Consider the following 17,349-nt stretch of genomic DNA (forward strand, 5'->3'; position numbering starts at 1 on the left):
CTGCGGTGCTGCGAGAGATGAAGTTCGAGCTGTCAAGGTTACCCAAGGTTTACCCGTTAATATCTACATTAAAATATGTCTTTAAACCACAAAATAAGCTCGAAATCAAAAGAATATTTTATATATTATGTAGGTACCTACTAAGTACCTACCTACAAAGAGTTCTAAAATTATAAGGAAAGAATAAAAAATCAAATATTAAGAGTTGCTGCACTTTATTATTACAATAATTACATGTTATTTACTATTTATTGCATTGTTAATAATATCATATTGCGAAAATAAATACTTACAGGTAGGTAGGTATATCTACTTTACATTACTTTCAAACTAACTAAAAACTATAAATAAATAGAATTAGAATTTTATCATTATCACAATATAAACTTTTAATTTTTAGAGGATAGCTATTTATTTATAATTTGTCAATATCATTGTACCTACCTTTATGTGAACAATAAAAAATATATTAAAATACATAGGTATTATAGAAACTCACCTACTTACACAATAATCACTATATTTCGTCATTTCACGAAGAAACCAATATTGTAAGTGTTTTTTCTTTTTGGGTGGAAATAAATAAAAATAAATAAATAAATAAATGCCAAAAAAAGCCAAAATTTTTACTTGCAAGTCCAGGCAGCAAAAATAAGTAAAGAATTGCCAACTACAAATACTAATAAATAATAATTTAGGGGTTTTATAACTACGAGTATTTCTCAACTAAGTAGGTACCTACCTAATAAACATAAAAAAATATTTTCAGTTTGTGAGTCCAGAATTCCTGAATCAGAGTTTATGAAAGTAATGTCACCTTTATTCTTGTATTCAGATATTATAAAAACTATAGTAACAGGGCCTTTTTTTAAATGATTCAAAACAAAAAGTGGAAATAAATGTTTTTTATCTTACAAGTAATTTTTTTTAAAAATACGTATCGTATTAATTTTAATTAAACAACATAACTAATGCTACAATTGAAATTAAAATTACTAAATTATACAAAATAGGTAGGTAATCTTGATTAAAACGAATCTAAAAATTCATCGATTCCATTTAAGTATAGAGGCATAGTAGTTAGTAACCACGATGCTGGCAGAAATTCTTATTTTAGCAATATAAATAATAAATAAATAACTAAATAAAATTTATGATAGGTACTTAAAAAAATAAGAACACTTTATATCATACCTAAAATGAATTCAGTAAGTGCATGGTCATTACGATCATTTTTATTGTTACACTGTGATTCCACACGACACCAGAGAATCAAGTTCCAATTCCATAAGGACTGTAAGTCCAAGCGAGAGGTCTGATAAAACTAATTTACGAATCAGTTCGCACGTTCTTAATGACTCAAATAAAGTGACAAATGCTAGGTACTGCTGATGGCGCATCAAAAATGACGGATGACGTCAGCCGCAGCAGCAGCAGCCGAATATTCAGCGCATTGCTGTTTATGGGGCTTACATAAATCCAAAAAATACCTAGATTTGTATCATAATTTGCACTTGGTAAGTCCTGGGCCTATACAAGAGGCGTACGCTATAGCGTGAGGAATGAAGTTCTGTTCATAGTTGCCGGTGAACAGATGCGCCCAGGGCCCTTTAGCGAACACCGCCACGTCATCACCGCCATGGGTCTCCCGGGCTATCGGCACCATGGATGGGAAGGTGTAGTTCAAGTTATCTGAAAAAGAAAAAGTTGAAGTTACCAGTGACAAACAACTACACTATAACACATACACATGCAAGTAAAAAACAGACATAAAAGAACACAAAAAAACCATAAATTAAATGAAAAAGTACATATAAAATAATATATTTATTTATTATATTTATTTCCACAAAAAAACACAGTTTTACAATGTTTGCTTCTTCGTGCTCGTAAGCGTACCTATCCACCTAGCTGCTACGTGACAAACACACATTTTACGCAAAAACACTAAAAATTATGCATAAGTATAAACACATGTATAAACACACACACACACACGCGCGCACACACACACGCACACACACACACACGTACACACACACACACACACGCACACACACACACACAAACACATACACGTACACATGAATTATATCTACCAAACAAAAACGCTGGATGTTGAACGAAAAAATAGCCTGGTAAGTAACTATGTACTGTGTAGGTAATACGCAATCAGCCTGATTTTGACGATTGAAGCCAGTTGGTTTTAAAATGAGACTGTTGAATTTAGTAGTACCTACTGTCTATAATTTCGATAGATATAGTGGTCATCAACAAAGAAAAGTAAAACAGAAAAACTTACTCATATCATCTAACATGAGATTATGTCTCTTGAACTCCGAATGTGGCTTGTAGCCAGGTCCGTTGGCGTAGCTCAGAGTGCTGTACGGCAAATTGTCCGAAGCATTATACTGAAAAATAATCAAGTGAAACTATGACAGACTTACAGAGAATTACACTTGTAAAATTGTAACTTCATCATTGCAGAGAGGAATATGAATGAACTTAATAATGCTCGTAATAATCGTGTTAATCGAAGTCTTTCGAATAATTTTGATAAAACTTAGCTTACAGGGGTTTTCTAAATAGTACAACAACCTTCCAATGATACTAAAATATATACATGTATCAGTACCTTGCATTAAAAAAAAATTAAAGACTTTGGACTTGGATTCCGGGTTTTTTGGTAAAATTCAAGCGAAAACGACAAGTCCGAAGACACAAGAATAAAAAAAAATCTAATTCTTCTAATTAATGTAGTCCAATTAATCTGAAGAGACCTTAGAGACATTATTTTCATCAATATTTGTGTTTTCAAAGTATCATAACCGTTGGTCCAGTAAGTCCTCTCAGAATGAAAAGGGTTTTGACCATAGTAAAATACGCTGGGCAAGTGCAGATTAACAGACTTCACACACCTTTGAGAACATTATGGTGAACTTTCAGGCATGATGCCTCCTCACAATGATTCCTCACAATGTTTTTCTTCGTTAAAGCAAGGTATATTTAATAATATTAGCCATTCCTAATGCTGCTTCTACAGCTTTAGCGAGCTCCATGGTTTCATCTAAAGCTTTTCGAGCTTTTAAAGCAAGTGATATTTAATTGCTTAAGCCTTACCTTAACATTAGCCAGTCCTAATATATCCGATCCTCGCTTACTGTAGCCGCTGTAGCTCATAGTGTGACTGTGGTCTGACGTCACCACAATGAGCGTGTTATCAGGATCGACCATTCCTAATGCTGCTTCTACAGCTTTAGCGAGCTCCGCGGTCTCATCCAACGCTTTTTGAGCTTTCGTTTCGTGGTGAGCTGTATCGATTCTCCCACCTAAGATGTGATGAATAGAAATATGGAAATAGAAAAGTTTTTATTTAAATGCCCTTTATACTCTTTACAAAGTCACTTTGAATAGAATAAAGCTACTACCCGCCAACAATCTTACTAAAATGAAAACTTCTTTAGACACGTTGGGCGATTTTACAAATTTCAAGCTCCTATTTTACTCCTTTATTGAATTATCAATAATATTTTCTTAGCAGATGCCTACATTATATTAATAGCTATCTGCATGCCAAATTTCAGCCCGATCCGTCCAGTAGTCTAAGATGTGTGTTGATATATCAGTTAGTCAGTCAGGTTTGCCTTTATATATATTATAGATATATGTCACTTACCTTCAACAAATAGGAAATATCCGTTCTGATTTTGTGATAAAATCTCTATAGCTTTTTGGGTCATCTCACTGAGTGACGGATCATCAATATCAGCTTCAAGGTTGTAAGGCAAATGATCTAAAGCGAACAGTCCCAATACACTGCCATATTGATTCTTATCAAGTTTTAGAAGGTCTCTTCTATTTTCAATGTATTTTGGATAGACTCCTTGACTTTCTTTTTTTACGAGCCATTCTCTTATAAGATTTCTTCCGTCTTTCCTGTATCCGAAATTACCATTGGCGTCTTTGTCTTGTCGAGAGTAGAAGTTTTTTCTGCCACCTCCGAAAACTACCTGTAAAAATAAGTAAATGGCTTAAATTTTTTGATTTGAATAATATAAGCTTAGAGTTTATATATTTTAAGACAAGTTCAAAGTCGCTCAGCGTGCTATGGAGCGGGCTATGTTGGGTGTCTCTCTGATGGCCAAATCCGTAACGAGGAAATCGGTCAGAGAACCAAAGTGACTGATATAGCTCAACGAAGCCATCTGAAGAGGCAGTGGGCAGGCCACGTCTGCCGCAGAACCGATGGCCGCTGGGGCAGACGTGTTCTGGAGTGGAGACCACGTATCGGCAAGCGCAGCGTGGGACGACCAACCCGCTGGACTGACGACCTTAAAAAGGTAGCGGGAAGTGGGTGGATGTGGAAGGCAGAAGATCGCGTGTGGTGGCGCGCTCTTGGGAAGGCCTATGCCCAGCAGTGGACGATTGATAACAGTTAAGACAGCGTAGAGTTTAGAGTTATAGATTGACAAAGCAGAGTCGAACATTTAGATCCAGCCCCGGCTTCGCTCGAGTGGATTTTTCTAAAATTGGTTAGAGTGGAACTTCCATATCGGTTCACGATGCTGAGAACCAAAATAGGTAGCCCAAATCAGGGTTTATTCACTTTAGACCAAAAATCTATAATAGAGAGTGCTCTGAAGAATTGTTTGATCCACCCTCTTTTTTCTACAACCGCACCGCATGCCACCGCAAACAATTTCACCCTCACCACCTGGGTGTCAGGTTCCCTTCGACCGCCCGTTGTGCCAGATAATTTTTCCTACGCACATGCAAACTGTGGAATCAACTCAATTCGACGGTGTTCCCATTAGATTACAACATGGAGTTATTCAGGGGGCGGACCAACAGATTCCTGAAAGGCCGGCAACGCATTGGTGGTTCCTCTGGTACTGGTACTGGCGAGCAAACGAGCAGCCGGGTCACCACCCGGCTGCTCGTTTGCTCGCCATTTTATTTAAAAAAAATACACTTAATTTTATTAATCATGCAGGTATGAATACTTGCTACTACCACCTACACTACTTTTTTTTGGTGGTTAAAGTTTAACATCACCGTGTAACGTATCTTTAGCGCCTGATATGCAACTTACCCTAAATGAATAGGCAAGTCAACGGCACTGAATTGAAAGGCACGGCATGTTTAGCGCCTGATATGCAACTTACCCTAAATTAATAGGCAAGTCAACGGCACTGAATTGAAAGGCACGGCATGTTTAGCGCCTGATATGCAACTTACTCTAAATGAATAGGCAAGTCAACGGCACTGAATTGAAAGGCACGGCATGTTTAGCGCCTGATATGCAACTTACCCTAAATGAATGGGCAAGTCAACGGCACTGAATTGAAAGGCACGGCATGTTTAGCGCCTGATATGCAACTTACCCTAAATGAATAGGCAAGTCAACGGCACTGAATTGAAAGGCACGGCATGTATAATTACGTCAAGTCTGAAGCCTCTCCGCGTTGACGAGCTAATTTGCAATATCTTCACACTAAAGGCCGTAAATAATCATTTTCCCTAAGTAGCATCACATGCTAACTGCTATGTTGTGAACAGGGGTGTTACGGATATTGATATTCGCTTCCGCAAAACGTCATGACAAAGTGAATAGGTATATAATGAACCAAAAGCCCGCCGAAACAGGTCGAATCTGTATGATGCAACATGCAGGATGCGAAATGCATGTTGCATCATACAGATTCGACCTGTTTCGGCGGATTATAGCAAATTAAGCTTTTGGTTCTTTTGGACTTCCGCAAAGTAACGCCTGCTTATATACAAAATGAATAGGTACCTTCTAAGGCCTAGGCAATCGCCTCCAAACCTAAACCCCATCGTTCTTTTCCATCAGGCATGATTGTAGTCCAGCACAAGCTACCCTTTGCTTGGAATATCACAACAGAAAAGTCTGCATATTAAATGTATAGACCTCCTTCCTTCTTTTTCATTCAGGACAATTTTCGCGAACTTCTAGCTTCACCTTTTAAAAAACACAAGAAGTAGACCAGACAAGATTGCTTGGAGTGGGGGTGATCAGATTTAGTTCTGTGCTATCTAATTTGCAGATTCTTGGTCTACCGACACTTGCATTAAAAAAATTAACGGACTTTTAAAAGCTAATAGCTTCACTAGGGACAAGATTTTTTTAATCAAGCGATCACTTTGTAGGCCTCTAGATGCTTCCTTAAATGTATGACTCCAATAGCCTTCTGTCGTGTCACGATACAACACAACGCAGTTACCTACTTGTGTTTACGCTTTAAGCCGGGGATCTGAGTTCCGTAATTTTTAACCTTTGGTATTTTGTGCCGGACTATGATATCATCTGATAGTAATTGATGATACTATCTAGTATAAATTCGTAAAGAGTTGTCAACAAAAGTTCTGTCAGTCCTAAAGTCTGAAAAAGCTCATCATCTAATACCGGCGCTTGATAAATTGGCGCTAAAATGTAGGCCTTGACAAATGGCCTTGTCAACAAATTCAAAGTTGCTCAGTGAGCTATGTCGAGGGCTATGTTAGAACTTAGGAGTTTCTCTTAGAGGTAAGATCTAAAATGAGGAGATCTGCAGGAGAACCAAGGTCACTAGTATAATCCAAACCATAAGCAAGCTGAAGGGGCAATAAGCAGGCCATGCTTGTCGTAGGGTCGATTGCTGTTGGAGCTGAAAAGTTTTAGAGTGGAAGCTGTGAAGTGGGGCACCTTCCACACGATCGACCGACGCGAGGCTGGTGGGAAATGGCTCTACTAGGAAGCCTGAGGACCGGGTGACTATGCCTGCCCACTCGGCCCCGTATCAGCTGACTCACAATGTCCTTGCAGCGGAGGCCTTGTCGTGCTTCCCACTTCCTATCGGCTGAATGAGAGTAGGCTGCCACCAGGGAAGCGTGACTGGCTTACGTTGTTACCTGAAGTTACATCTGTGATACTTACGTCAATGTGACTGCCCACACGGCGCCGTACGAGCTGACTCGCAATGTCCTCGCAGCGGAGGCCTTGTCGCGGCAGGTCCGCGTCCGCTTCCCACTTTCTATCCGCTGAATGAGCGTAGGCCGCCGCCGGGGACGCGTGAGTGACTCGCGTGGTTGTCACTATACCTGGAATAGGATGCAAATCAATACACCTACTTAATTCAATTTGCGTATCAAATTCTTGGAATTAATTAGGAAGCACATCTAATTTACATGATTTTATTTTGTAAGTATAGTCGAAAAGGGAAGATGCCCCGCAAACCAGCACGTCACCTGCGCTCGGCCGCACCGGGTTACCCCGGGGGCTAAGCGGGTGTGCGAGGCGTTCCCTCCCCGATTGCTATCTCTACCTGTCGCGGACTATACCTAATACAACAAAAACTGTATCGATTGACGTCATTATCAAATTTCTTTGTACGGTCTGTTTTTATATTTCTACTAGCTTATAGCTGATGCCCGCGACTTCGTGACGTATGTACACTGTACACGTACCTATGTCTATTTAGTTTGAGCAGGCGCAATGTCCAATATTAATATAGTATGGGATATTTATTGCGCCTGCTATATAATAAACATCCCAGCCCTCTGTACCCAGTCCATCAGGTCAGTGAGGGCGTTGTCACTATTCCTTTGGCCCTCGCAGTCTCCTCTCTTCACCGCACACCGCTAAGGCCGAGCGTGCTACTGTTTGCTTTGACTTCAGAGAAGTGTCTTACCAGTAGACTTCCCAGCTCTTTGCGCCCAGTCCATTAAGCCAGTAACAGCATTGTCACTGTCCCTTTGACCCTCGCAGTCTCCTCTCTTCACTGCACCACTAAGGCCCAGGGTGCCACTGTTTGCTTTGACTCCGGAGAAGTAAGCAGTGCCGCTACACGCTGAGTCAGCTACATTGTGATCTACGCAATACGTCTGAAAAATACAAAATCAAAAATGTTACAAAGCACAAGTAGTCGTTTCGGTTTCGATCTCTCTCCGGTCGTGTCGGATTTCCGTCCCATCGGGCTATGAGAATAAGGAAATAGAGAGTGCACCTTTGTTTGCGCATACACTTGGGCACTGAGTCTAGAAACTTGACACTTTGTATGTAAGTTTTTGCCCACTTAGAAAGATTTTCTAGAAATTCCACCCGAGGGAATTGCAGTGGATTATCTAGTTATTTCTTCAATAATCATCATCATCATCCCATCGTCAGCTGACTACTGAGTACGGGTTTCCTTTCAGAAAGAGAAGAATTTGGCTCTAGTCCACCATGCTGGCCAAGTGCTGGTTGGCAGAGTGCTATTGTATAAGCCCTGCATGCCTGAGAGTGCTTCAGTTCTCAAAGGTGTGTGAAGTCAGCCAATCCGCATTTGACCAGCGTGGCAGATTATGACCTATACCATTCTCACTCTGAGAGGAGACCCGTGCTCAGTAGTGAGTAATGGGTTGATCATGATTCATGATGAATAATAAAAATAGATGTAACACTTGAAAAACATTACCTTTGCCAACCCAGTAAAAGGGAACGTCTCAAAGCTTAGCTTCAGTTCTTCTCCAGTTTGACCATACTTCCTGCCGAGATACACCCTGGTGGCGGCCAAGGTAGGTATGCTCATACCATCTCCGAGGAACAGGATCACGTTCTTCGCGACTTTCGTGTTGAGTGGGTCATCGAGCTAAAAAAGACAGAAAAGAAAAAAGTTTCAAAAATAAATTAAAAGAAAAAAACTTTTTTGTAAAGTAAAAGCTCCATAGATGAAAAGCCCTTTTTAGTTTTTATGGTTTCACTTTCCAGTTTCAATTACATTAAAGTGGTATTAAAAGTTTAAGTGTTTATTACCTTTGCCCGGAGCGTCCACTGCGCCTGGATCTTCCAGTGCTCTTTGTTCTTCTCATCGAATAAAGATCTTGAAGATAGCAAATCTGAAACGCAGTTATTTTAATAATAATACTAAATACCTTGATATACATCTAACTAGTATCTATTGTAATATTTTCATTTAAAAAAAAAAAAAAACTAGTACCCACATATACCTACATAAAACAAGATGATGATGATGATGAGACTACGATAAAGAGAGGTTCTAGGTTCTACCTGCAAAATCTCCTTGACCATGCCATTATTTTGTGGCCAAGCATTTTTAGGGTTCCGTACCTCAAAAGGAAAAACGGAACCCTTATAGGATCACTTTGTTGTCTGTCTGTCTGTCTGTCTGTCTGTCGGTCTGTCTGTCTGTCTGTCTGTCAAGAAACCTACAGGGTACTTCCCGTTGACCTAGAATCATGAAATTTGGCAGGTAGGTAGATCTTATAGCTGACATTTGTGGAAAAATCTGAAAACCGTGAATTTTGGGTTAGATCACACAAAAAAAAAATTGTGGTCATGAACTAATAATTAGTATTTTTAACTTTCGAAGTGAGTGACTATATCAAGTGGGGTATCATATGAAAGGTCTTCACCTGTACATTCTAAAACAGATTTTTATTTATTTTTATGCATCATAGTTTTTGAATTATCGTGCAAAATGTCGAAAAAATACGACTGTAGTACGGAACCCTCATTGCGCGAGCCTAACTCGCACTTGGCCGGTTTTTTATTATTAATGTGTCTATTTTAATTGTTTTTCATTATAGCTCGTTGACCGCAAGCCTTAATACCAATTTTCATTATTAGATATGACTTGAAAAGTGACGGACGGAAGTTGTTGTGTATTGGCGCCTGCCGTCAACGCCCCTCAACAGCATCTCAGCGTCGACGGCGGTCACCAGGGCGTCGACGGCAGTCACCAGGGCGTCAACAGCAGTCACCAGGGCATCGACGGCAGTCACCAGGGCGTCGACGGCAGTACCCAGGGCGTCGACGGTAACCACCGGCACGAGACGTCAACCACTAGGGTGTTAGCTCCACTCCATACTGCCGATGTGCGTTGCTCCTTGGGCAAAATTCTCCGGAAGGACTTGTTCAGTATAGAACCTTCGGTCGTGGAAGATTAGAACAACTGGTTTCGGTATTTTTTATGACACCTAAATCAAATTGCATCGTACTAGTTTTACTCAAGCGAAACAAAGATTGAGAAAAAACGCAAGTACAGTGATGTTTAAAAAATATCTTTAAAAAAAAATTAGGAGTTGACGTTTCTTTGATGACCTTTGGGGTAAACCAATTCAATTGTCCTATGGAATAGATCAGATCAAAAAAGAGGAGATACGTAAGAGCACCAGAATAACTAACTGACATGGCTCGGCGGGTTGCAAAGCTGAAGTGGCAATAGGCAGGGCACATCACCTAGTTCAAAAACTGATGGATGTTACGGACCCAAGGTGCTGGAATGGGTTGAATTTTCAAAAACCCTTTCTTAGCGGATGCCTACGTCATAAATAGCTATATCTGCATGCCAAATTTCAGCCCGATCCGTCCAGTCGTTTGAGCTGTGCGTGGATAGATCAGTCAGTCAGTCAGTCACCTTTTCAGCTTTTATATATTATATTGAAAACAATAAACACGCTACTATCTGTGTAATAACTGTTCTATTCGCATGTTTTTGTGCATTGTGTAAAACGTTTAAACTCACGATCGACCCACAAAGAGGGTCAAGTACACTTTCCGTATAATAAATATAACCGCACGAGAATATAATGGACTAAGAGCCAGCACGCGCTAGACCTTCGTTATTTTATAAAAGCTAAAAATTTCTCTGCATATTGCCCCCAGCACAGAGAGGAACGATCAGCGACTATGAATGGACTATGTTTGGATTGTGGTGGCTTTGGGAGATAACAGGTAATAAAGATGTAAAAATCAAAGTATAAAGTCTAATTTATTTGTATTTTCTTCGGAATACCTACTATTTGAAATCACGTCATGCATTGCCAGATACTTAGTGTCGTGGCAGCCCCCTGCTAGATACCCTTAAGTTTAATAAATTGTTAAAGCTGATCGTTTCACCCTGTGTTGGGGATAATACGCAGATAAACTTTCAGCTTTTATAAAATAACGAAGATCTGGCACGCGCTGGCTCTCTGTCCATAACTGGTTCATAATTTGTAATAGTTATGTTTTTCAATTAATAGTTCAGCCTTGTCCTATGTACGCGTTCAAAGTACGCCTAGACATAATTTATATTGTTACATTTTGGTTCATCCATACTACCTATCAATGTAAGCTGTGATAGTCTAGTGGTTAGGACGTCCGCCTTCTAATCGGAGGTCGGGGGTTCGATCCCGGGCACGCACCTGTAATTTTTGGGAGTTATGTGCGTTTTAAGTAATTAAATGTCACTTGCTTTAACGGTGAAGGAAAACATCGTGAGGAAACCTGCATGCCTGAGAGATTTCCATAATGTTTTCAAAGGTGTGTGAAGTCTACCAATCCGCATATGGCCAGCGTGGTAGACTATGGCTAAAACCCTTCTCACTCTGAGAAGAGACCCATGCTCTGGAGTGAGCCGGCTATGGGTTGATCATGATGATGATGATGATTAATTAATACAGGTTGTATGCGAAACCCCTATTTTGGGAAAAAACAAAAATGGCGGACTACTAGGTTAGACCAGGCTCTATACTATGAATAAATATTCAAATCCCTTTGGTACAAAGATATAAAATGATGTGACCTCACGTCTTGACGCATTGTGACGTCATTATTCTCTTTCCGTACAGCGTGACGTTGATAATAATTAATTATGTTAAAAATAAATAAAATTCATGATTTTTTTTAAATTATTCTCTTTAATAATGAATTCTAGCACCATAATCTACCACTAATTATAAGGAGATTCATTTATTTGTAGTGATAACTTGCATGCTGGAAACGCACATAGGCTACTTTTGTTTTTAGAAAATCAAATCGTTCCCATGGGATTTTTTTTAAACATAAACCCACGCGACGAAGTAGCGGGCATCAACTAGTTTCAAAAATAAATAACGACTGTTATGAGATACGTACGTAGTACATTTATTTGATTGGAACAATTACATAACATGCATACAAAAATATTCCCAACACATTAGTTGATATTATCGAAATGTTTACAAAACGGTATTTTTTATTTTTACCTTCATGTTTATTACCTTTATCTTAAATACTGATCTAATTTAGCTAAATCGTTGTAACTGTCAGTTGCATTAGATTATAGTCTCGACATTTGATAAACTGATAAATAAAATTATGTTTGCTACTGTTAATATTATGCACTTGTCCCACCGCGCGCCGCCGTGTGTGGCCGGCTTTATGATTGATTCAAAACGTCGAATTTTGCAGGATAAATCAAAACTATAATAGTTTTAAATAGCATAAAAATAAATAAAAATCTGTTTTAGAATGTACAAGTAAAGTCCTTTTATATGATACTAGCTTATGCTCGCGACTTCGTCCGCGTGGACTACACAAATTTCAAACCCCTATTTCACACCCTTAGCGGTTGAATTTTCATAAATCCTTTCTTAGCGGATGCCTACGTCATAATAGCTATATGCATGCCAAATTTCAGCACAATCCGTCCAGTAGTTTGAGCTGTGCGTTGATAGATCAGTCAGTCAGTCAGGCAGTCACCTTTTCTTTTTATATATTTATAGACTAATCTAACTTTGAAAATTGAAAATACTAATATTCATACTTCACTTGTGCTATAACATTTACCTTCCTATCTTTCATGATTCTAGGTCAACGGGAAGTACTATATTATAGGTTTTCTTGACAGACACGACGGACAGACGGACAGACAGGCAACGTGATCCTATAAGGGTTCCTTTTTCCTTTTGAAGTTCGAAACCCTAAAAATAAGATTTATCACTATCTATCTATGTACCCACTATCTACCTACAGTGCGACAAGGCTCTCTTGGCACTTGAATGACTTTGACAGGGGGGCGATGTTGGAGAATAAAGGCTTGAATATTTAAACAAGAACAAAGGGGACACTTGACGGCAACGTTAGTTCCGATTTTCTTCGAAAGCCTTGTCGTACTGTATCAAGAAGTGTCGTGCTGTGTCCGTCTTGAGAACGCAAGCTATAATCTCTACATAGTATAAAATAAAGTCGCTCTCCGCTGTCTGTATGTATGAACGCGTAGATCTTTTAAACTACGCAACGGAATTTAATGCGGTTTTCACCAATAGATAGAGTGATTCAAGAGGAAGGTTTATAGGTATAGTTTAATTCTCAAAAAATTAGAGATCCCTAGGGAAATTGAAATACTTAATGTGAATTCGGTCGGAAAAAATCCTCTCATTTGAGAGTTTGCGAGGCGTGCGCTGCATAAATGGTCAAAGTTACACGAAAACAATGTACCTATGGTGAATTGTTTCTCTTAAAAAGTTCTACAAAAAAATCTGCGATAGCATACTGGTATCTTTTATCTTGCAGGCTCACAATAATCGATTTTATGATTTTCAAATGTGATCTTAAACAAAGCAAAATATTCAATTCAGACCGAAATGGCCCTTCACATCATTTAATTTAGAATAATATCTTACGAGATGTCACAAAATTAAAATAATATGAAATATCGTAAGATTAACAACAAAACGAGACGGAGGCGGCGATGCCGCGGCGCCTATAACCTCCTCACTGACACCACATTAGTATCTACATTGCACCCATGCGAAGCCGGGGCGAGTCGCTAGTATGCTATAATATAATATCTGTATCAACTTAATTTGTCAAGATTGGTTTGGCGATTAACCCGTGAAAAAGGCTCAGAGAGACAGCTACACTTCCGCATTTATAACAGTAATATTGCTATGGATATGGATTTAGATATTATTAAGTCAATACTATTTTGTTCCGGTTAAGTTGACATTGAACAAAAAGGGTAAAAGGTCTTAGAATAAGATAAGTTACACGTTTCTAGTTAGATAAATCCATACTAATACTAATATAAACCATATAAATACTGTCTCTGAGTTTTCATTGTTTTTTTTTTAATTTATTTATTCAGATACAAGTTAGCCCTTGACTGCAATTTCACCTGGTGGTAAGTGATGATGATAAGATGATAGCGGGCTAACCTGGAAGGGGTATGGCAGTTTTTAATAAACCCATGCCCCTTTGGTTTCTACACAGCATCGTACCGGAACGCTAAATCGCTTGGCGGCACGGCTTTGCCGGTAGGGTGGTAACCAGCCACGGCCGAAGCCTCCCACCAGACCAGACCAGAAATTAAGAAATTATAAAATTCCAAACCCCTGCCAGGAATCGAACCCGGGACCTCCCACTATTAAGAACACAGCGCTCACCACTGCGCCAGGGAGGTCGTCATAGTTGTGAAACAATGAAACGCCATAGCGGTGATATAGCAACCATGTCTCGGATCTCTCCGATATACGGTTGAACGGATGGGCCGTGAAAGGCTAGCAGACAGACAGACACACTTTCGCATTTATATTATTAAGTATGGATTTGATTACAGATTATTTCGAAACTTGTAGGAACGTTATTTTTAAGACATACCTACCTGGCTTCTAGGTAACGGGAAGTACCCTATAGGTTTTCTAGACAGACACGACAAACGGATACCTAGACGGACAGACAGACAACAAAGTGATCCTACAAGGGTTCCTTTTTCCTTTTGAAGAATGGAAATCTTAAAATAGCTTGGCCGGCTCCAGGATGCAAAATGATCCGCCTGCTCATTTGCTCGCTATTTTCATAAAAATACTAGTATGCTAATACTTACTATCATTTTTATTGGCCTGTAAATTTCGTCCATTTGAATAAACAACACAATATAATAAAAACAAAAACGTCCTGCACATTTTTAAATTCAACATTGTTATGTATTGGAAAACAGTTTGTTATATTTTTATAAATGGAACACTGCACTTTCGCGCCTAATTTAGACGGTTATGTGTTAATATTTTTTTTTAAAAACATGTTTGAATTTTTCTTAAAACAAAATATATATTTTTAATATTTTATATTCATTAATTTAATTAGATTAAATGAAGTAGGGTATATCATTATTTAATTCACAGTTTGACACCACCACGGTTGTAATGACATTGGCTTGAACGATCTTTTCAACTTATTTAAAACTGCAAGTTTTGTATAACAGAGACAGAAGTGGAGTCGCTCTTGTAAAGTATTTTTTTTGCTACTGAATTGTCAATGTCAATAATTATTGACTCTTATTTATTTAATACGTGCAAGTGATAGAAAAACTGTACATACTGTACAGAATCGTAAACTAATCTCATCTTATCTGATATCAATTAAATGAACGGAAGTACCTACTTATAAATACAGGCTCATACTCGAGTATGTATTATAATAAATACCACTCACGATAGTTTCAACGCTGAAATATAAATGAATGCAATAACTTATTATTGTTATTGTTATCTTTTTGATAGTATTAATTTATTACCCGACTACGGAAATGTTATGATTTTATTCTAGGTTTATATGTTTGTTTATCATTACATTGCTTACATAATATAATATTATTATGTATATTCAGTTTCCTTATAAGTTATAACAGTTTAAAATCAGGTTTTATTTACTCTTATTAAGCGTTCCATTTTCAGGGGTTGTGTAAAATGTGATCAAAATAAGAATAATAATTAGGTACTTTTCCTCCAATAAATTCATCCCTAACCAATATAATATCACCTTGATTAGATTCAATAGATTTTGTAATACAAACAAACATAGTAAAGTAATTTAGAACAAATAATCGTTATGTATGCAAGTTATTCTCCTTGTAGACCGTACTTTTCAAATGAAAGTTGACAAGATGAGGTCATTGACGTTATCCCTATAGTAATCTCGATCGCATTTTAAAGTTATTAAAATCCAACAAAAATATTATAACTGTTATTACTAGGCACCTATACCCCGTTAACTTTTCGCATTGGTGTTTTGATAGAGTAATTGAACAAACTTCAAACACTAAAATCCGGCAGTAGAATTACTGTTTAAAATGTATCTTGTGATTTTATCTTCTGTTTTTCATCAGTGATTAAAAATTAAAGTACTAAATTTTGGTTTTTAATTTAAGACAGTTACAACATATAGATAGGTACAAGTTAATCTGGCTAATAATAACAGCATTTAAGGAGTTCTTTGTTTCACTTAGCTTTTTTTAAGTTTCTCGTAATCAAAAATTAGAATACTATTAACAAATAGGTACGTAGAATCAACCAATGTGCTAACTGATAATAATTAATTAAATAATGGGTTTGATGGGGGATATGCTTTTCAAATTGACGAAACGGCAGAAAAAATTTAAACGTGTATCAAGTCAAGCACGTAGATATATAAAAATGTGAAAGTCAAGACGTGTAGCTACCATACTATACAAGTATTAAGAGTGTGTATGATGATTACATATTCCTAATCTCGTAAATAAAGTGAAATAATATTTTGGTACTTAAATTTAACTAGGTGTCGTGATTACGAAAAAACTTAGCGATAAACGGCATGGTACCTAATCTTTTGGAGTTTCAACGAAATTAATCAACGACAAAATTACAATCAATATTTAAATGTTTACTAGGAACCTACTTAATAAGAAATAAGTAGACTTTGAAGTCATTTTCAAAGTATCCAAAATATAATAGTCGCCGGCATTGAATTATTATGATGGAAGTACCAATTATTAAGTGATTTTACGTCTGCGAATGAAGGCTATACTTACTATTATGGCCATTATTTTGAGATGTTATAACATTATGAAGCGTTTGTCAATATTTTTAGGCATTAAATAAAATAAATAAAATAAAAATCTTTTTTATTCGAATAAACTTTTACAACTACTTACGAATAGTCGGATGCATCTACCACTGCATTGATAGAGATATCAGTTTGCAGTCATTCAGTCAGCCAGTCAGCTTTCCCTTTTATACATATGTATTTAGAAGATGTCATTTGACGGTTACTTTTGGAGGGCATTTTTTAAATTTCATAATAAATATACCTACCAACATAATATATAAGTATATCAACTGAAATCACATTGTAGTTACGTTGCATTAAATTAATATACTTAAGTACATATAATAAACGAGATGACGTCCGCAAATTCATCCTTATCGATTTTGGTTTTTAAAGGCCCCATGGGACTTTTTGATTTTGCGTAATAAAAAATAGTCTATCCCGTTTCCGGGATGCATCTATCTCTGTACCAAACTTCGTCAGTACATCGTTTAAGCGGATGGGTCGTAAAAAGGCAACACACAGACAAATAAATAGGTACTGTATCACATTTATAATACCTATTAGTATGGATGAGTATGGACTATAAAATCACTTTGTGATTACGTGTCGTACAGACCACCACCTATACACGCCTAATAGCCGGACACTCTCGATCGCCAAGCTTAGGTTCGGCCCACGCCCGTTCGGTACCCCCGCACATTGTCTTGATGACGTGACTTTTGAGTTCACAAAGCATT

The 17,349-nt window shown here is 37.8% G+C and overlaps 1 protein-coding gene across 1 annotated transcript; it reads right to left on the reverse strand.

The window, feature by feature from the left end:
- Positions 1 to 198: 198 nt before the first annotated feature.
- Positions 199 to 15,139, reverse strand: LOC117988746 (membrane-bound alkaline phosphatase-like). Its single transcript, XM_034975927.2, has 9 exons — positions 14,631 to 15,139; positions 8,795 to 8,877; positions 8,457 to 8,630; positions 7,692 to 7,884; positions 6,938 to 7,101; positions 3,677 to 4,010; positions 3,121 to 3,329; positions 2,303 to 2,411; positions 199 to 1,692 (listed from the first exon to the last, which is right to left on the reverse strand). Exons 1-9 carry the CDS (start codon positions 14,722 to 14,724, stop codon positions 1,502 to 1,504), a joined length of 1,551 nt encoding a protein of 516 aa, XP_034831818.1. The 5' UTR covers positions 14,725 to 15,139; the 3' UTR covers positions 199 to 1,501.
- Positions 15,140 to 17,349: the final 2,210 nt, after the last annotated feature.

Source organism: Maniola hyperantus, chromosome 15 (genome assembly GCF_902806685.2).
Source record: "Maniola hyperantus chromosome 15, iAphHyp1.2, whole genome shotgun sequence".
Classification (NCBI taxonomy): domain Eukaryota; kingdom Metazoa; phylum Arthropoda; class Insecta; order Lepidoptera; family Nymphalidae; genus Maniola; species Maniola hyperantus.